The sequence below is a fragment of the Gasterosteus aculeatus genome, chromosome 12 (genome assembly GCF_964276395.1).
Source record: "Gasterosteus aculeatus chromosome 12, fGasAcu3.hap1.1, whole genome shotgun sequence".
Taxonomy (NCBI): domain Eukaryota; kingdom Metazoa; phylum Chordata; class Actinopteri; order Perciformes; family Gasterosteidae; genus Gasterosteus; species Gasterosteus aculeatus.
The window spans coordinates 13,596,292-13,617,319 of record NC_135700.1 but is presented as its reverse complement, the minus strand read 5'-3'; the positions used below and the strand labels follow the sequence as shown (position 1 = coordinate 13,617,319).

The window sequence follows — 21,028 nt, the reverse complement described above, 5'->3', positions numbered from 1 at the left end:
GTACTCGCTCGGACCTGTAGATCCGGAACAAAACCATTTCCGGTTATCGACATTTCCGCCCAATGCTTGAAGTGAAGTGCGGGTACAAAATGTGCGAGCCGGCTCCCGCCTTCAGACCGTTTTACCGACATGTGATCACACTGGTTCTAGTGCTTCACCATGGTCTCTGCGGGGGGCAGAACATCTGTCCCCGCGGTGCACGCACTGCGCGTCAGTGCAGCCGATGCTGTGACGTCACTTACCGGATGAGCCAGTTGTTTCACGTCAAAACAATCCAGAAGATGATACAGCGTGACGGAACTGTTGTCGCAGCTGACACCGCTGAAGCTTAATTAACAACCTTTATTGTTGTTTTTACGGTGGGTGGTGGGACTTAAACGCGTTGATGAGTCTAAAATCCGACACAGCGACTCGGGCAAAGGTTGTCCCCTGTTGTCTTTAGCCGGTCGAGCCGCGGGTTTTCCATTCAAAGTCCATGTTAAAATATCGTAGCAGTGTTAGCTCATCGCGGACAGGCTCGAAGTCATCATGGGCAATGGAATGAATAAGGTAGGCTTTGGTTTTGTTCCATGTACCCGGGTTAAGATGTTGTCCTTTTCTTATTGTGTGGCGCATTCTCCAAGGTGTAGCTGGTAGCTGCCTGCGTCATTCAATCAATCACGTGACATGCTTCCCCCCGTCCCACGCTGGTAATAAGCATGGGAACAAACCAAATAATGGATCATCTTGTGGTCCATCTTTGCAGCAGCCTTAAGTACTGCGTATAGCTCCTTTGAATGCTTTAATAATGGGTAAACATAAAAGACTTGGACGAGAATAATGCTCTGGGTTGAGATCTGTTGACCTTATGTCAAAAGGATTCTTATTGTTCCAAATATCTGATTCATTCTTATGTTTTTGAGGAGACCAAATCCAGAGTTGCTGTTCCTCGGAGGGAATCATGCAACCTTTCTTTAGGATCAAATCAATATATTATATTATACTTATTATGACTATGCTATTCTATACATATTCTCACTTTTATTAATTATTAATTATAATTAGTTATAATTCTCACAATTATCACCGATATTTTTTTCAAATTATTGCAAAAAGTTCACGGCTAACACCACATTGGTGCCCATTGTAGTTCAAAAACATTTGACCACCACAGGTTTAGTACAATTTCTTTTTTTCAAACAGGAATCAATATAGTAAGTCTTGTATATTTAATTTGAATCTCGAAACTTCGCCACTGCCAAGGGGCTTAATTGCCACAACAGGTCGCTCTTGCGTTTTATGAGTGTGAATCTAGCACTCGATTTTCCTCGATGATACCAAAGTGCAGCACTACTCTGTGGCTTCTTGCCACTCATCACATTGTCCTTATAATCACGCATCATTGCTTCAGGCCTTCTATGGCTGTGGGGAATGATGTGCAGGATTTGGTCCTTTTAAACCCTAAACCTTAAATCCACCTGGCTCAACCCAGGACATTTGTTCATTTTCAAGTGAAGATTTTGAAGCTGGACTGCAATAATATCTAACCTAAATGCAACATGTCTTTGACTTCTGCTTCACAGGTTGTGGACGGGCTTTACCTTGGGAATATAAGAGGTAAGTCAAACATGAATGCCTGTATGAATGATTGTGGCGTGGATTCATACAGTAGAGTATCACCAGACCTTAACCGACAGCATTCTTGAACATATTGCTTGTTTTGTCGGCATTTTAATGCAGCACACGGAAGTATCGGCACTAATGCCTGTAAATGGATTTTGTACCTAAAAGTTAGTTATTCTGTCAAAGCTGTATGTCAGAGGAAAGAGATCCAAGCGGCATTTAACATAAAAGACGGTGGCGCTTCATGTAAGCTACGCAGTCATCTGGGTGTCGCTCCATGGCCCCCAACATCTCAGCTAACGTGGCACTTGCAGGTTTCTATCTTTAGCTGCCGGGATGATCTCTCCACATGATGGGCCATGCATTATGGCTCAAATTAGTATAAGTGACAGGAACAAGTCACCCGAGGCCTAACCATACCGACTGAAGTTGCAGGAGAATAAACACACACGTCCTGTGCGGCACCTTACACTACAACTGGTTGTGGTTGTATCAGCTACCGACTTGACTCTGCTGGGATATACTTCTATCTCTCTTTGTCCCAGATGCAGAAAACAGAGAAAGCCTTTCTAAGAATGGCATCACCCACATCCTGTCTGTGTACAACAATGCCAAGCCTGTGTTTGAGGTCAGTGGAAAGACCTCGTTGGTTACGTCAAAACAGTCTGTATTTCTTGTGAAAACTTCACAGTTACATTTTTGTATGACTTTGCATGTAACACTGTGATGTATCATGTCAGCCAGCTGGGGGTGGTGATGAGTTATGGTTGGAGCAACATGGAGTATCATGCCTGATAATGGCAGTTTAAATAATTAGTTGTGTGCAAGTTTAAGAACTTGCTCTAATGTGTAATTACATGGTAATAGGTGTAAAGCTTTAAATTCATGGTAAAATTATAGACGCACCTTAAGCTACACATTTACCTAATACATTTTTCTGGGTTCCAGACCTCAAAGTTTTTGGGCTCAGTTAAGATAGAACTGATGCCCACCTGCTAAACGTACCTGTGCCGTTATTTTAGTCGATAGCTGGCGATTTCCAGGTAACATTCACACACGTAGAGCCTTTATTCTTCAATGTTGTTTCTGTTGTTATGCATGTATGTTTTACAGGACGTGACGTATCTTTGTATTCATGCAGCTGATGCTTCCAGCCAGAACTTGTGAGTAGACACATACGCACTAACACTCACTAACACACTCAGACACGGGTCGCATCTCCAATTTTTTCATTTCAATGTCCACGTGGTTTCAGAAGCACTAATGAGTCAGGCAGTATTATTTCAACACTATTGTCCTGCAAATTCTGTGCCAGGGTGTGACTGCCAAATGCAAACCGTTACAAATATTATATGGGGACTTTTTTCAGTTTAGAAAACTTTTTTTTTTAATTGCATGTGCGCAGTTCTTTTGGCATTTACTAACGGATTATGGCTTAATTCATACTATGGCTGGTAAAATGAAAGCAGAGCGGACTAAGAGCTCTCAGTTTATTTAAATCATTTACCAATTATTATTATTATCTCTCTCTCCCTCTCTCTCTCTTTATCTTTACATTTATATCTAGAGATAGAGTTCAATGTGTAAGTTGTTCATCGGGGGCAGATGGGTCTGAAAGAGGCCTGAGCCGCGCCTCCAACTTTGCAGCGGCCGCTGACACAACACATTAGTCATTGCATTTGGGTTGATTTTATTTTGTAGGGTCTTTTGATCTCATGCAAGAATAAGAGCAGTAAATAAACACTCAACATTGGCTAAGGGCCCAAAACAGAAGTCAATCATGTCCTGCAGCTTGAGGATCTATGCAGAACAGCAGGTTAACAGCTTGCACTGTGAAGTCAGAGCCGATGAGAGATGATTTTGTTGCTGCTGTGTTGGTGCCTGAACGTCATTTCATGTTAAAATGGGACAAAGACAATGACAAAATAGAGACGTTTCAATGACTGAAGATGAAGACTTTAATTTAATGCTGCCTGAGTTTATACATGAGTCAGCTAACGCGTTTTGTTTTGCCGGGTTGCGAGAGTAGACTCTGTTTTAGGTTTGTGCGTATTTGAGGTTAGTTTACTTTGTAAAGAAGGAAACGGAGCTGTGTAAACTAATGCGACTTGGGATCTTTAGCTGGATGTTACTGATTGGGCTGGAGGTGTCTGACCTCCCGTGTCGTAATCAAGTGTCCTTCCCTCAGGCATCACAGGAAGGAAAGCCAAGAGTGACATCTGGCTGTTGGCCTCGACCCCCCCTGTGTCACAATCACTGGTCTGACTGACGGGAGTGGTGAGGCCAACTGACGCACCGCTGTGCTCCGCGCCAGACGGGTCTGATGGCCCCTCCCACGTGTGAGAGCCACAGCAGGGACGCTTTTTGTCTCGTTGGCTCTGTCTGTAGTTGTGTGAAACCATCTGAAATACCTTAAGGGTCCTTAAAGCTTGTTTGTCTGCACTTTGGAATGGATGTCAGTAAGTCGGTTGATTTTATTGCCCTAATTTACATTTTCATAGGCGGCCTGTCATAGCCCATAAGAGGAGACGAACTGTCAACACAGGCCCCACCAGCGCAAAGCAAAGCTTTATTTGGTGCATTTTGGTCGAGAACTCAGAAAACCCCAGAGATGCAGACCAATAAAAGAACCTGCAACTATAAAAGGTTTAATTTCAGTAATAAAGAAGCTGTGGTTAAGTGATACCATTTATAAGATATATTTAATTACCTTAAATGTTGATTTGATGTATTTTCTAACATGCACATGAACATGATTGTGCAGGACCAGGGATTCCCCTCCTCTATATTTTCATGACCAGGCTGCTATGGTTTAATTCAGTGTGCACAGACCATGAAGGTGTGAACTCATTTGCATCAAACATTTCCAAAACAACATATGCATTTGTTCAAGGAGTGTCCACTATGCTGTAGTTGGTTCACAACAACATTATGCATTTTTAGTATTATGCATCAATATGATTTTTTTATGTATTGAATATCATTTGTAACATACCATAGAATTGTACTGGGTATGTTTTCATTTCAAATTTACATTAGCTCAACAATTTGTATCGGTATTTTTTTCAAGATTCAACTGGTCAAAACCTCAAATTTTCTGCATATTAAACAAGACCGCCGGAAACATCTTTGCTAGGAAGACAGAACTAAGTGCTGAGGAGACATCTTTTAAAGAGGAGTTTGGATCTCACGAAGAAGGAAAGGAAAAAAAAAGTAAAGTGCCAGTCAATCTATTTTAGCCCCAGTCTGTTAGTCTGTCTGCTATTGAGTAACCAGCATCTGCTCAGGAGACAGTGGCATCAACCATGCACTTCCCGATTATGCAAAACAACATCAGTGTTTCCTGACTGTAAGTTGGAGATTTGAGGAGCAGTTGCACCTCAGTGTGCTGCAATTATATTTCTAAAAGCCTAAAATGATTTCTGTGATCATAAGCGATTTCAGTTTAATTTGGGATCAATTTACATTGTGTTCTTAGTACTTCTTAGCTTTTAAGTGGATTTGAGAAGAGTCACGCAAGTTGGTCCAACACAACTGCAGTACAAGTCATAATGTTTTAATTATGAGGACAGTAGCATTTCACCATGATTGTTCCACCAAGAGGAAGGAGATTATTTGCTGCATTTTTTGATTTTGATTTTGTAGACACGGAGTGATTTGACGTTACAACTTAACAAAATGCAGGACAGTTACTTCCCTTGCCTTCCCCCGCTGTCTGAGGTTTGGTTGACCACATATTCTCTGTTTGCGTAGATTTAACTTTTTTTCCCACATAACAAGTTAGAGTAGTGGAGGTTAAATCATTACTTTCCACCGTCAGAATCCGAGGGTAAGGTCATGGTAGTTTATTTGAAACACAAAAGATCAGGGACTCGACCCAGGAGTTTCAGTTCAAGGTGTGCATTCTCATATCCTATACTTTGTAGCCTGACAGCTTGTTTCCTGAATTAATGTGCAAGAGTCCAAATGCTATCGTAGCATTAGTTCCTTTTATTTTGTACTGCAAAGTGCAGTCTTGTATAATGTGCTAAAAGTCCCCTTCTTGTCCTTTTCCCTTGGCAGATTGCAGCATTTTAAAGAGTGCATCGGCTTCATCCACGAGTGCCGCCTGAATGGCGGATCCTGTCTTGTTCACTGGTAGGCTTTTATGTCTAAATCTGAAACCAGTCACTTCCTGGCCTTCTGTTATTCACCGCTTATCATGAAGAAATAAGGTGATGAAGTTGCCGTTTGACGATATCCAAGCCGTGTCCTCGGCTTTGCTACAGCCTCGCAGGTGTGTCCCGCAGCACCACCATGGTGGTGGCCTACCTGATGACCATCACCCACTACAACTGGGATGAGTGTCTATCTGCAGTCAAGGCTGTTCGCTCCTTTGTCGGCCCAAACTCTGGCTTCCAGCAGCAGCTGCAGGAGTACCAGACGACACAAGTGTCAGAGGTAAACGCATGCAGGAACCCACAGACATGATGTATGCGCAGATACCAGAGACCCACCGTTTACAGCCCACTTTGACAGATTGCTGTCTAAATCAAAGGGATTTTGAGTGGTTATCTTTTAAGATGTTCAGATTTCTTCAATTTCAAGAAATCCACGCTCTCCTCTTGAGCATAGTTCTAGCTTTGTGTGTCACGTGCTGTTGTTGGTAGACGTGCACAGGAACTGTATGTGATGACGCACAGTGTGGGTGCTTAACTTTATGTTAGCAGTTAACAGTAACATTAACAGTAATGGATGACAGTCTCATTTGTGACTATTTAATTGCCATGGTTTTAAAATGGTTTCTACATTTCTTTAGTGGAAGAGAGGCGTAACATTAACGTGGGAATAGTGGGATCGGGAAAGTCTCAAGTTCCACCTATAGAGCAGTAATTAGTTGTGCAGCCATGCACTTATTTTAAGAAAGGATCATTGATCTGAATCTCACAGTAAACATTAAACATTAAAACTGATCCGTAATAGGTGGAGATGAACATACCAGCATTTGTTTCCATGCCGATAACTAACGTTTAGTACCTTTAGAATGCACGGCAGATCAAAAATGATTACGGCTTTAAAGTTATCAGAAAACTACGACACTGATTTATTATCCGTTATTTTACATTTTTATGTTGAGCTTTCTTCTCCACATAACTTCTCTTCCGCCAGTATGTGTCATATAACATTGCTGTTCACAGCTTTAACATTAGTTACTGGGGGGCAGCGAGTGTGTGATTTCACTGCAGTGGCACTGGCCCAGCCGCTGTGTAGAGAAGGGGAACTGCAGGGGGTTTGCTGAGATTGCATTAGCGTTGTACTGCCCATCACGTGTCCAGTCTTACTGTCAGCGTCTTGCAACATAATATGACTGAAAAAAATTCTAGTTGTTTGTAGTTCTTGTACTGATTTCGAGGATTTAAAGGGAAATGGTATTTGTGCTTTCCCACCTCAGGTAGAAAGTTAGGAATCCTTAAGACCAAAGTCACTAATGCAGCATAAATCTACCATCACAGTAACAAGACATGAAGCGCACGTCCCATAACTTAGTGGTCTATAAACCTACTGTAATAGTCCAGAAAGAGGTGTGAAAGGCTAGATAATAAATACAGTGTTATCTGCCAAAACCAATATACACTTGTAGATAGTGAGATATTAAACATTGTAAGGTAATATGATCCTAACATCTTGTTCCCAGTATCGCACATGGTTAGGGTCCAGTTTCCGTCCCAGTCCATTTAATGACCAGGAACAGGTGGGTGTCCTGCTGAGCCAGTACACCGAGCAACAGGAAAGCCAGCGGAGAGGAGCAGACCGACGCTGGATAAATCCTGCCAGGCCGTCAGACCCTGCTGATCCTGAAGGCAGCAGCTGAAACATGGACCTCTGACGATGCTAATGTCCTGCCCAAGGCTGTCTCTAAATGGCAGTATCTATTATTATTATTATTATTATTATTATTACTATTTCCAAATCAACCTTTTATCCAACTTGAAGGCATTTGTTCAACTCTGAATAATATGAAATATATTTCATACTTTAATTACAGCTGTCTAATCGTGGTGGTTGGGTTAGAATTGGGCTTTAGACGTTTGTCCACTACCAGCAAGGAACATTTCTTTCCAGTTATGTTGATATCCAGTCAATGCTGGTGGACAATCAAATCCCCTTAAACAAAATTCTTAGCAGTTATTCCGACATGGACCAGTTTGTGCCCTGTCCGGGTCATACGTGTAAAAACTGGACATTGCATAACTACACTGTAAGCGAATAATGGTCATGTATTGTTCATCGCAAATAGGTGTGTCCCTTTCATATATATTTAACAGCGGTTAGCGGGAGGGGGGGTGGGAGTCGGCTTTATCAGTTACAGAACAAAAGAAATAAAGGACAAAAGTTCAAAAGGCCAAACCCTCTATTGTTCATCACCCTGTTAAATAAATGGGTCATTTGTGCGTAAACTGCTTCGGTTTTCTGTAGAGTTGCAGAGAACATTCTACCATGGACATTTAAGAATCTGAAACTAGAAGTAACCTCCGGAGTAAGTTTACAAATTGGTGAAACGTTCCTTTAAGTAACGCATAGCAAGTTGAATTGGGAAGCACAACAATACATATGAAGAATAAACTGCCGATGTGCAAATGTGAAAGTCTCCCTGATTTTACTGAATCTTTTATTGTGACAAAGCTGATTTACATGTTATGTGTGTTAAAGGTTAATGGCTGTTGGTAAGTTTTTTCAATTCTGTATTTATGATGCTTTTTGTTTGTGTTTTATAATAAAATGCAGGGTTGACAAAAAATCAGAAATGCTAATAAATATATTCTATCGACCTGTGTCTGTATGGATGTAATTCTGGGAAGAGAAGACGACTATATATGTGGTTAGTTTTATATTTCACAGCTCACTTCTAGATGAACTGCTTGTCTGAAGCTGCTCGATTAAAAAGAGAAAGCAGCTTTTCTAGAATTTATCTCCACGTTGATTTTAAATTAAAAAGTTAAATTATTCTCAGCAGATCACTAATTAATGCTGCTTTACAAGACCCAGGGGACTGCGGCGTTGTAAAAATCAGTGTGTTTTATAATTTACTACCAGAAAAGTATTAGTATTATAGTATAGTCGTAGTACTATCAAGGACATTTAAAGTAAATGCTTTAAATGACTTTAATTTTTGATTTCATATTAAATAGACAATAAACCATCAAATCAAATTATCAGTTAATGTATAATTCTACTTTTTTACATGATACCAAGACTTCATCATCTTCAAGTGCTAAAACTGAAAACCATATTCAATCAAAGAGTTATGGATTACATAGATACCTTTAATTATAATTAATTTAATTAGCCGAAGGTATCACTGCAGCTGTACTTCTAACATGCGAGATTACTTTACATTGAATTTGAATAGCTCAGTTGAATAATATCTACAATATTATTCCGTAAACATACCTAAATCAATATCAAAATTCATATTCTCTCTTGTTTGTACCGCACTAGAGGCACAAGTCCAATGAAACCTGTCAGAAATGAAACAATGGGACGTTTCACTTTGTGAAGAACATCAACATGCTTTCATAAAATCAGAGCAAACCCTCACAACTAACAAGCTCAAACACAGCAATGTTTGTTGGAAAATCCAAAAAACCTTGCTGTAAATGAAATAATCAATTAATGGACAAACAGCCCAGGAGATAATTGCAGAGAAGGTGTGACTTTATGGAAGATGGACTTCAGGAGTAAATGCTTGACCCGCAAGACGTGTGATGATGTTGAACTTTATTATTTAGCGCACAGTGAATCCTCCTTTTGATCCCAAGCACGCATATGGGAATGAGGACTTCTGGCATCCACCTGTTGGAGTCACCACCACACGGACGCGCGCGTGCGCGTGCACTGAAGACGGTGTTTGTCATTAGCAGCTCACTGAGTGGGCCTCGGCGCGTTTGAGCGCAGAATTCCCCCCACGGCTCAAGGTAACTTGTGACTCTCCGAGCTTGTTCAACACTGCGCGTCTGCGTGGGCATTTGCGTGGGCCGCCGCTTTACAACCCCGGCGGCTCCTGTCAGGCCATTTCTTGTAAACGCCCGAAGTTAGAAGAAAAATACTTCCGGAATGGGCGGAGCTACCGAGCCTCGAACGCACCTCATTGGTCAGCGTCCAGGCGGCGTCGTCAAATCATCTCGCTGCTGCTTCATTCATAACTCGCAGCGCAATCAAATCGATTGGCATGTGTCAGGCAGAAGCTGAACCCACTTGATCAAATCTGAGAGGCGGACATCCATCAACGTCTCAGGATATCACTCACAGGAACAGTTCAACTAACCGTAAGTGCGTTTACTTTCATATCGAAAAAGGTGGTCCAACACAATCCAATAACATCATAATTATATCCTCGTCATTTAGGTACAAGGAGGAAATTTAAAATCAACTTTTCTCCGTTAAGATGTCCAACTCGGGAGGTCGCAGGCTGAAGCAGTGGCTGGTGGAGCAGATCCAGAGCGGGCAGTACTCCGGACTGCAGTGGGAGGATGAGAGTCGCACCATGTTCCGAATTCCATGGAAACACGCAGGGAAGCAGGATTACAACCAAGAAGTAGACGCGTCCATTTTTAAGGTTTGGCAGCACTCTTCTTCACGTTCCGTGGGGACACTTTTGGTTTCACACAGCGCTGTGCGTAAAAGCACAACTTGATCACAGGTCAAGTTCTTATGTGACGTAAACAATAATGTCAGTCTTAACCTTAAACCTACGCCTTTTAACATTAACAACATTGAATAAATTAATTTCAATTTGAGATAATAATGAAGGAAACTTAAAACTAATGTACTGGTGTTATTTAAACACTGTAGCATTAGTGTTGAATTGTAAATGCCAATATTATTATGAATTTATTTATGACTTCTTTATGTTCCTTTTTTAAAATTGAAAATAGGTTTCCTATTTGTTTTCCAACTTTAATCCCATACATATTACACTGTATTTAACATGACCTTTTCCCTCCACAGGCTTGGGCTGTGTTTAAAGGCAAGTTTAAGGAGGGGGAAAAGGCTGAGCCCGCAACATGGAAGACCAGACTCCGCTGTGCCCTGAATAAAAGCCCTGACTTCGATGAGGTGACAGAAAGGTCACAACTGGACATCTCTGAGCCCTATAAAGTATACCGGATTGTACCTGAGGAAGAGCAGAAGAGTGAGTTTGCAACAGATGTGATGAAACGCAACATTGATTACCTTAACTGATGTTAACTTGTTAACTGATTGTCATTTCATTCAAAAGAAGTTGCATGTTTGTGCCAATAACCAAATCTTCATGTACGTTTCTTTCCCCTCAAGATGGCAAAAGCTCAGTAATGACCATGACGGCTACCATCAGCTCTGTGGATATCCCTGACATGGACTGCAGCCCTGCAGCGATAGAGGAGCTCATTAAAGAGGTGAGACTACCTTGTACTTCAAACAATTTATTAAAACACAATCCTTCCCTCTCTCGTTCCTCTATGTGTACAAAGGTGCTTTGTTGAAAACAGTTTCTCACATTGTAGTCTTTTCACAGGAGGAAGGCTGCAGCATACAGGCCAGTCCTGAGTATTGGTCCCACGGCAACATCAATGGTAAGACAATAAATTGTCCCCTGACAGTTCAGTTATCGTTGTGGCTAGACACTATAACACATCTTAGCATTTTGTGTTGTTTTTGAAGTAAGACTATTTGGTGTTTGAGAGGTATGAGCTATAATGGCAATTTTAATTTGGAATCAACCCCAGTGAAACGCTCAGTGATATGTCACTGTGATTGTGCATGCTAAATAGAGTTGGTTGACTGTTGAATTCTGCAATGGAAGAATTGACTAACATCCTGTTGAAGTCTGCTGACTAAGAGGATAATTTTGCATGGAGGTGCTAGAGAAATATTTTTTCTGATGATGCAGCAAAATAATGACACGACAGTGGTTGTGCGTGTCCACTGTTGTGATACGCCCCATGACTCATTATGCCCTCTCGTATTTCACAGCTTTCCCTCTGCATCAGGACCCTTTGCCATCAAGCAACGTCAGCTCAGGTATTCATTGACGTTCTCCATGAAAGTGTCATTATAACATACGCTCCATAGTCGGATATTGGCAGTAATAATAACACCGCTCCACACATTTCTTTTTGTGTCATTATTATTTCCAATCTGCAAAGCTCACCAAACGTTCTCTGCTCTAGCTTTCTCCCAGATGATGATCAGTTTCTACTACGGAGGAAAACTGATGAACACCACGTCTGTCACTTATCCCGAAGGCTGCCGCATCTCCCCACAGCAGCACGTGGGTCGTGGAGCTCTATACAGTTCAGACAGCATGCAGAGTGTTCATTTCCCCTCTGCTGAGCTCATAGAGTATGACCGCCAGCGCCATGTCACGCATAAGCTCCTGGGCCACCTGGAGAGAGGCGTGCTGGTACGTGCCAACCAGGACGGCATCTTCATCAAAAGGCTGTGCCAGAGCCGAGTCTTCTGGAGCGGGCTGGGAGCGGGGGGCTCGCAATACAATCCCATGCCTTCGAAACTTGAGAGGGACGCTGTCGTCAAGATTTTTGACACCGAAAAGTTTCTTCAAGGTGAGCCTCCATGTTTAGTCATTTTAAAAGCTCAAAACACATACATTTCTCATCAATGCTCACGGCGATCAAAATCATAATAATTACAAAGATTGTTCTGACAGCTGTTCACCTACTTTGTGTGTTCCAGCTCTGCAGCTGTACCAGGAGGGGCAGTTTCCTGCTCCCGACCCGGCAGTGACTCTGTGTTTTGGTGAGGAGCTGCATGATCTGAGCAACGCCAAGAGCAAACTGATCATTGTGCAGGTGAGACCAGTCCAGTCATAATGTGCCAGTCAAAATTCGGAATTCAGATTCCTGACACCTTCCCAAGACAGAGAAAGATGAATCGCTGTAAATGCTGTTTGTTGTCTCCTCTCCCATTGGCAGATCACAATGGTCAACTGCCAGCACCTGCTGGAGGCAGTGAACGTGCGTCGACCGCAGCCCTACTGCAACAACTCACACCTGGACATGTCTGATTCTGCGGCCAGTGACCAGATGGCTCGCATCTACCAGGACCTGTGCAGCTACAGCGGCCCCCAGAAGTCCGCCTGCTACAGGGACAACATGCCCATCACTGCCTGAACTGTGAGCAGCAACGTGCTTGGAACACACCTTTTATAGACATTTGTTCTCCTAGCGTACTCTGAAGGGAATTCAGGTATTCCGGTTAGTTTTGACTCTTTAGGTTCATACCAATCACATTGTAGACATGCGTAAGGAGTAGTAAAGCTCGAAATGTAGGATTTCTCTATTATTTGTTTATCTGTTGTATATACAGTGCTAATACACGCTGCGTCTAACTTCTTTTTTATCATAAGAAATAGTAATCATGTTATCATCCAGCTCACGAGAAAATGTGATATATTTTTATATGGTACACACAACTCAAGAACAGATTGGTGTTAAATGATGGAGATGGATATTCTTTCAGAAATTTTTCGATTCTTTTGAAATATTTGTATGACTTGATAAAATCTTTTGGAATTTTCAATGCAATGTTTTTTTGCATTACAGATAGGTTTTACTATCAATATTTTCTATGATCTGCATTTCTAGTAAAACTAAGTTTGTACTAAACTGCACGGGCTCGTCTGTAAATAATGTTATTTTCTGTTGTTTTTTTTACCAATGCTAAATGTTTACCATAATAGACATAGGATCAAAGCTCAATAACCACATATAACATAACCAGGTAGTCATTTCAACCATTTCATTGATCTGTAAAAATAAATTAAATCAACATGTGGAACTTGGCTCTGCACTTATGCTTAAACTGCATAACCGACACGGATAAAATAACTTTCACACCAACGATAACAAGCATGATGTTTGCGGTTGGTTACTTATGCTAATATGTCTCTGCAACTGGAAACCCAAGTGAAGTGAATATAAATCATTGGTGCATGAAAATGGCAAAATTGAAAAACAAGTATTTCTGCTTGTGTCGATGCTTGACTGACTTTATCTAACGCTCCATAGATGAAACATTTCAAGCTACACTAATGCTTTAAAGCAAATTTAACATCCATCTATAATGAGATGTAACAGTATGAAATTAATTTCATATTTTATAGGACAATGAGTAATTACTGAAGATCGAATTTAAACATTCTATTAAAAAATGTCTCTGCACATAAACGTTTAAACGTTTTTGTTCAGTTATTATAAAAGTTTTTGTTCAGTTATTTTCTTTCGACAACAGCAACAGTACTTTTCAGTCTAGAGGAAACTTCTCCACTACATTCGCTATTGTTTAACACTCCTGTTCGGGAAAGATACAACTAAACACTAAATGAAACTTAAAGGAGGATCTAAGGCCGATAAACTCTCCCCCCTCCTTTGTGTCCCTGGTGAGTCACAGAGAAAGGACACCAAGAGAGATGACCAACTAGAATGATTCACTATGAGACAACAATCCCTTCTTCTTTTATTAATATTCTCCTTCTCCTCATGTGTCTCACACACTAGGTCATTAAAGGACAGAGGACAGTGTCGTCCCACATTTCAGACCAAGTATATAGTGGAAACATTGGAAGAAGTTTGCACACCTTTAAGATTAAGCATTATTGACACGCAAACACTCACACAAAATAGATGCAACAGCAAAGAAGTCATTTCAGTTGCAGAACTGGGTTTTCCAATGGTCACTATGAACGATGCCACGTCTACTTTACACACTGTACATCGCTACTGTCTGTTGGTGAAATAAAAAACAAAAGGTTTCCTCTGGAAAGTGCCTGAATACGTGAAAGTCATGTGCTTTTCATCTGTGGGACAACACATGACATGTAACACTTAAATTAGAATATCTCATCAAGGGTTCAGTGAAGGAAAAACACAGGTGGGTATGTGTGTGCTTGTGTGTGTGTGGTTATCTATAGGGGACTTCTGTCAGTTCTACAGAACAGGAACTTACTTCAAAAACTGTCACAGGAAACTAGAGCCCAGCCCTCCAACCCCCCCAAATAGCACGTCTGAGACTGGGTCGCAATAAAGTATTTAGGAAACACAGATAGTGTAATCTGGGATATTAGTATTTTAGATGAAAACCTGGAATTACACTGAATGAATCAATGTAAAAAGACTGGAAACAAATAGCCATGTTTTGTCCATAGAAAACAAAATATACAAAGTGTGTTTCCATACCTTTGTGCAGATTACAGCAGAACGTTACAACATTGTAGTGATCTTTAAAGGTGATGGCAGATGTTGTTACTTTTGGTTAGATCCTGGTGTTCCTTTAAATATATATATATGTATTCAATATATTTCTATATATTATATTTTAGCTATGTATCCTAGTCCACAACATTAATTCCCAGATTCTAGTTTCAGTAAACCAGCAAAACCAGAGGTTGATGGATATTGTAGATACATACTGTAACAGGCACAGTGGACAACATGATTTACTATATTCTGATTTATTCAACACAGAGTGCAACTGTGTTTGTGTCTGAGAGGAGACGGAAAATCAAACTGTAAAGGAGGAGAAACCACTTCCAAGAAAAGGCTGCTTTTTTTAATAATGACTTTAGTTATAATTATGTTGACTAACACAATAATTGGATTGTGACATTGACACTTTTATTTAATAGCAATATCATTTTATCCTCCCCATCTCTACCCGGAGCAGCGTAGGAAGAGAAGGAAGCACATGGTTGCGTGCATTTCTGCCAACAGAATCTCTTTTCTGTCACATTTGCAGTGTTGTCTGCAATGTGGTTCTCTTTGTATTGCAACATCTCTTTGTGGTGTCTGAGGCTTCCCACAATAAATCATTAGAGACAAGTGACAAACAGAACTGATGTTCTCACCGTGCGTCGCCATGGGCATCTGCTCCACGGCGTTTCATTACACTGTGTTGTGCAGTAGCTGCTAATAGGAAGCGATGCAAGTTTTGTGAAAAGCAGCACTTCAAGGAAATCAAAAACGAGTTTTCCTGTTAGATTAAAGGAATTACTATTTGTGTTGTTTCCTGATTTGGCTCTATTGCTGACTCCTCAGTTATTTTAAGCAATGTCCTTTTTTGACTGCAGGCTCAGCACTGACCTTTAAGTTGTTGTTTTCCAATTTTTCAGATGAACAATAGCAAGTCAACCCATTGTTACCTGGGGTCTTGTAAACTTAAGAGGCGATTTGTTTATCTTTAACTCGTGTAATTATAAGGCTCATTGATGATATACCAGGTGAGACAAAACATATGCAAAGAACGCTGTGGCAGGAAGTTATGAAATACCATGAGCAGGTTGTGTTATGCAAGTTGCAGTGTTGATTGCGTTGTTGGTGTCTCTGGGGACAATGCTGGTTTAGAATCAGTGTGGCTGAGATGAGAATAGCCACCCAGAGAGGAACTGGAAGAGCCTTGAGGACGCTGCGAGTGGAGACACAGGTGGACAGGGAGCCCACATCCTGGGACGCAGGGAGAAAGCCACCTAACCACACACGTTGTGTACGCACACACACACACACACACACACACGCAGGCCCTGGTAGCCTAGATTATCAGGGATCATATCCTCTAAGCAGTATCAGTTCACGTCAAAGGTCCCTGAAGCCACGCACTGATCGAGGTTTATTTAACTGCTCATTTGGTCCAAAGTCTTGACAGTGGCTCAGAATGACGAACGTACTAAAGCTCCAAATCGTTTTATTTCTTCATCTATTTTGAAGACAACAAGAGAGATGGCAAAATGGGCAAAAAGCGGAAATAGTATGATGTCACAGGGAAGAGTTCACATATGAAAATGAAGACAAGGAAGTATGTGGATTTATGAGAAAGCGGTTTATTGTAAAACGTTATCGGACTATCAAATACGAAAATGTTCGGATTTCAGCATTAAGCTGCCTGTACAGTGTGAATACGTTTTATCTGAAAATCCAACACTCAGGACCTCAGAAATACAATAAAATAAAAGTACCACGGCTGCCTGTGTAGCTGTTTTTCTAAGGTTTAAATTTGAGTCACTCATGTGTGACTGATATGTCAGGGAGCTCTGACTCCAGCCCGCCAAGTTTTAAATGAAAATAGGTCAGATCATGTACCGATGAAGTAGAATTGTAGGGAAAACTCAATTCAAAGCCATCATAAAGAAGGAGACTGGCTACGTTATATATGTCAACCAGCGGCTGAAGAGACAGCTGAGAATTGCATAAGTCTCTTTTCTGGTCGCTCCACCCTTTGACAAGAGTGATCCCTGACCGCCTGATCAGTCTCTGGACAGGAAACACAGGAAGGAGCCAGGGAAGATGTTCCCGCACACAACTTCTCCAACTCAAAAGAGGAACAGCCAGTGAGATTTAGACAACTCGTAAACTTTGGTCCATAGCAGTTTAATATGAATGGGAGGGAATCCACGCAGTTTTGTTTGTTTGAGATTGTCATTTTGATTCTTTTTTTTGAGTACCTTGGAAATGCGGGGAATTGGCACAGAAATAGTCATAGGTAGTTTGTAACTTAGAATCCATACATGTTGTACTTCTGTTTCATATTCAACAAAAACAAAACTTAGTAGAAAAAGAAAAAGGGTGATGGGTGTCAGACTGGAGGGGAAGGCCAGGGTGGGGTGATAGTCCCTGGGGGAGCAAAAGCCAAGGGAGCATGAGAGCGGTATTGACATGCAGCTCACAGCTCAGTGCTCACCGTGTGCGTGTGTGCATGTGAGCATGCAAAGCACAAATGGTGACGGGATGTGGCCAGAAAGGTGACACTTGTGAGGTAACAGAAAGGTATCTGAGAGATAGGTTTTCTGCTTACTCAACAGACGTTTTACTCATTTTATGGATGCATGCTGAATATATTAAGAAATAAGATTTTTATAATGTGAGACAGATCAATTTGGGGGGTAAAATACTAAACAGCAACAACAACAACAGCATCAAACCACAACAATACACCCGAGCTATTTTTTGTGCAATTTGTGAGTCATTTTTGTTGTCATTTTTTTGTATTGTATGTGGTTGATGACATCTGACTCCGTTGTTGATTGAGGAACAGGATCTTTGGGGTTTTGAACCTTGTTTCCAACTATCGTTAGACCGACGCTGTAAGTCGCGTCTATTACACAAGAAGCCGCACACTAGCCAGGCAGCAGGTGCTTCTGGGATGGAGATTATTTAAAGGTGCTCTAAAATAGTTCCACTGCAGCTCGGCTCACAACTGTGTGAGGCCAAGAAAGTACAGTGACAGTACATACTTCCCCCTTTGAAACCCCAAAATCCAAACATCACGTCGCAGAGGTAGAAGTACCTGTTAGTATCATTCACGCAGTGGATTTGTTCCATTCATTCATTCACTTTTGTAGGTTTACTGTCAACCTGAATTTAATTGCACTCGATGCGCTAATAAAACGAGTATTTAATCTAAAAGAAAATTCATCTTGAAGAAATTGTGAAGAATTGTTTAAAAGCAGCAAACCGATGAAATGTTAAAATGCATCTCTATCAAATTAAATTTGCATGTTCCTTTACTCTGTTCCATTTCATAGAAGGAGACAAAAGGCAGTGGCTCTCGTGACCAGTGAAGCAGAAAGTTAACCATGATGCTTTTCACAGTTTACAGTGTTTGAGGGAAAGTCCTGCTTATGTAATTTAGGGCAAAAAGATCATGTGATAATAGTGCTGAAAGAGATGAAAAGAGAGAGTGAAACTAATGAAAAAGAGGAAATAGCTTGTTGTTACCAAATTAAGTGTTGTTGTAATATGTTTAATTTGTAATAATATTTTAATCAGCTTTCTTATTGTTTTTTTGCTAAAACATTTTTGTACAGAATGATAGATAATATCAACAAACCACACCAACCGCCTACAGCTTTATATTGCCACCTAGTGGCAACATCATGCCAAACATCATTTCTGTCAACATTTCTCAAAATACAATATGTTTTGAACTAAATACATGTACAAACAAAAGCCTTTTCATTAAAAAGTCAAGTACTAATATGTATTGGCTCTACTTGCCCATTGAGATGCGTACCAAAGTCACTTGTTGTTGTGTTCATTAAGTGTATTGTGCTCTTTTAGTCCTGTTATTTTAACAATTGCAGTTTAGCAGAAAGGAGAAGCAAACAGAAAAAAAGGCCAAAATGGATTGTTGCTGTCACAAGAGACTGAAGTGCTCACGATGAGTGAGGTTGTTGTCTTGTTGATCATAGTGAAGTCTAATCTGATCAGAAGTCGTCACAAAATACACTGCAGGCCAAAACACAGACTCTCTGCTTGATATTAAAGTTACTGGATGTGTTGTTCCAATATATTTACCTTCAACAGTAGGTTTTGGAAGATAGAATCAACAGCGTTTATAATAGTGACTGAAATTCAGTTGTCATTTCTTCCCCAAAAAAAATATTATGAATTTTGGGAATGAATAGCTTTCATACCAGGAATTGTTATGTGAGGTTTCAACAGCCTGAAACTGCTCAGCATCTATTTCATGAGCTTTGCTGTCTTTTGTTCCGTTAACTTTGGTCTAATTAACGGGCCTGACAAGCAGATGGTGGGGACGCCCGGGACAGATCCAGAAACGTCTCAAGTGTTTACGTGGCTTGTTGAGGAACACTTTTTTTTTTTATTGCTAAGTCACTCTAGACACGACTAGCAAAATGCAATCTTTCCTTCTTTCTCTCTGTTACAAGCTCCCTCGCACACACACGCGCGCATACACACACACACAGACACACACACATATAAGACTTTCCACATTGAGACAAATGACAATCTCTGCTTCATCTACACCCAATTACTCACTGACCCTAATTGAATACTTGGCAGAGACTTCAGGTGCTGATGGCGCGCACTGAGCCGAGGAATCATCAGTCTTGGTCATTCGCCCCATTAGGTAGCTCCAGTGACCTATGATGTCATTATTTAGTAAAGCAGAGGACTTTAAAGACGCAAGCTCATGCTTTTTATTTTATCACACTAATTTTAGAGCCAAGTGTTTGGCTCCGACTTGTCCACTTGTCCACTTCACGGCTGTGTGAGGAACTTAGGAAAAGCTGTTCAGCGTCTCGGCGTTATTTTGGGCCACGGAATTGAAAGTTCTTTCGAAGTTTGTATGTGAGAGCACGTTCAGGGGGTTGTACAAGCAAGCCTCCGCTCCGAGAAGGGCTTTATGCATCTCACACGGACAGAAGTTTCAGTTATATTTTAAAGTGTGGGAACTATCAGATCAAAAGGGCTGAACTTGAAACTTTAAAATTTGTTAAAATATTACCAATGAGTGTACAACATTTTAGGCCCTTTTCCCTCCTGTACGCCTGCATTCACACTCAACAATGGGTCATGAGGGATTCATGCTGTCGTCACATCCTGTGATGACAAAGAATGTGTGTAAATATACATGTGTTTGGCAGTAAACAAAGCTGTATTTCTGGTTGCGCCATATACGGCGTTGAACCTCGGCCCAGTAAAACTCACGCACAGAAAAGTTTGAAAAGGGGACACCTCTGGTTGAAGATTTACTCCACCTTTCCTTAATCATCAGCTTGAGCTCTCAGCCACTTCACGCATCCTGGATCCAGGAGAAAATGGGTGTGCAGCAGACTGGACCTGGTCGGCCCTTCAGCCTCTCCCAGGGGGTGAATTACGATTTCCCGAGTAAATATGAACCCAGGGAAACGGCTGAATTGTCATCCATCAGCCTGGGTGTCTGCATCCTCCTGAACACTCAGTGACCCTTGGGCGAAAAGAAGGTCAGAATAGGGGTGACTTCCACCTTCTTACGCCTACATGTCACACACACACACACACACACACACACACACACACACACACACACACACACACACACACACACACACACACACACACACATAAAATATCAAAACCACTAAATACGTGAATCCTTGTGATGTGAACAAATGCACTCTCTAATTTTTCTGTTTCATCTTGAGTTTTGAATCTATTTGAGCGTTGTGTATTGCAGTGTTGCTACAGATATCACACAATATGTCCCTCATGGGGAGTTTCTTAGACGCAAAAGAATGGTTGCCAATTTTAATTCAATTTCGTCTTTCTTTCATCATCTATTCTTTATTATGTGGTTTTGTGGCCTTTTTTTCTTCTTTAATCTTTGTTGAGGTTTGTATTCCCAATTTCTGATGTCTTTTTCATTACAGTATATTTTCCCTTAAGGTTGCAATTATGCGTAGAAAGCAGCATATCTCTCTCAAGCTCTGTCTAATCTTGCAAGATTAACAAAAATGAAAAGGAATGAAACCTTTTGCCTGTGATTAGGTGGTCTATTTCAAGTAACAAAAGACTTACCCAAATGGCACCATTATGCGAACTCTGGGCAAAGATTTCACCGTCGCTGAAGCAAACAATGCAATCAGACATACAAAGTGAACGCACAGCAAGGC

General features: G+C 41.0%; 2 protein-coding genes across 3 annotated transcripts; both read left to right on the top strand.

Moving 5' to 3' along the window:
- Positions 1-64: 64 nt before the first annotated feature.
- Positions 65-8,410, top strand: dusp22a (dual specificity phosphatase 22a). The gene is made up of 7 exons (XM_040164689.2): positions 65-549; positions 1,563-1,596; positions 2,148-2,230; positions 2,716-2,765; positions 5,665-5,739; positions 5,871-6,042; positions 7,277-8,410. The coding sequence occupies exons 1-7, from the start codon at positions 529-531 to the stop codon at positions 7,451-7,453; spliced, it is 612 nt and encodes a 203-aa protein (XP_040020623.1). The 5' UTR covers positions 65-528; the 3' UTR covers positions 7,454-8,410.
- Positions 8,411-9,408: 998 nt separating this feature from the next.
- Positions 9,409-13,419, top strand: irf8 (interferon regulatory factor 8). Of its 2 annotated transcripts, none has more exons than XM_040164941.2 (9): positions 9,409-9,908; positions 10,028-10,198; positions 10,591-10,774; positions 10,918-11,018; positions 11,138-11,195; positions 11,596-11,643; positions 11,793-12,185; positions 12,316-12,431; positions 12,555-13,419. In XM_040164941.2, the coding sequence occupies exons 2-9, from the start codon at positions 10,028-10,030 to the stop codon at positions 12,750-12,752; spliced, it is 1,269 nt and encodes a 422-aa protein (XP_040020875.2). In that variant the 5' UTR covers positions 9,409-9,908; the 3' UTR covers positions 12,753-13,419. The 2 variants fall into 2 exon arrangements, with proteins under 2 accessions (XP_040020875.2, XP_040020884.2); XM_040164950.2 differs by having other exon boundaries at positions 9,988-10,198.
- The last annotated feature ends 7,609 nt before the right edge of the window (positions 13,420-21,028 follow it).

Excerpts from the sequence above, each read along its gene's own strand:
- irf8 (XM_040164941.2), top strand. The coding sequence starts at position 10,028 with ATGTCCAACTCGGGAGGTCGCAGGCTGAAGCAGTGGCTGGTGGAGCAG. Across the intron at positions 11,019-11,137 it reads TAGAGGAGCTCATTAAAGAG|GAGGAAGGCTGCAGCATACA; the intron begins GTGAGACTACCT and ends GTCTTTTCACAG. Across the intron at positions 11,644-11,792 it reads ATCAAGCAACGTCAGCTCAG|CTTTCTCCCAGATGATGATC; the intron begins GTATTCATTGAC and ends TCTCTGCTCTAG.
- dusp22a (XM_040164689.2), top strand. The coding sequence starts at position 529 with ATGGGCAATGGAATGAATAAG. Across the intron at positions 550-1,562 it reads TGGGCAATGGAATGAATAAG|GTTGTGGACGGGCTTTACCT; the intron begins GTAGGCTTTGGT and ends TCTGCTTCACAG. Across the intron at positions 5,740-5,870 it reads GGATCCTGTCTTGTTCACTG|CCTCGCAGGTGTGTCCCGCA; the intron begins GTAGGCTTTTAT and ends GCTTTGCTACAG.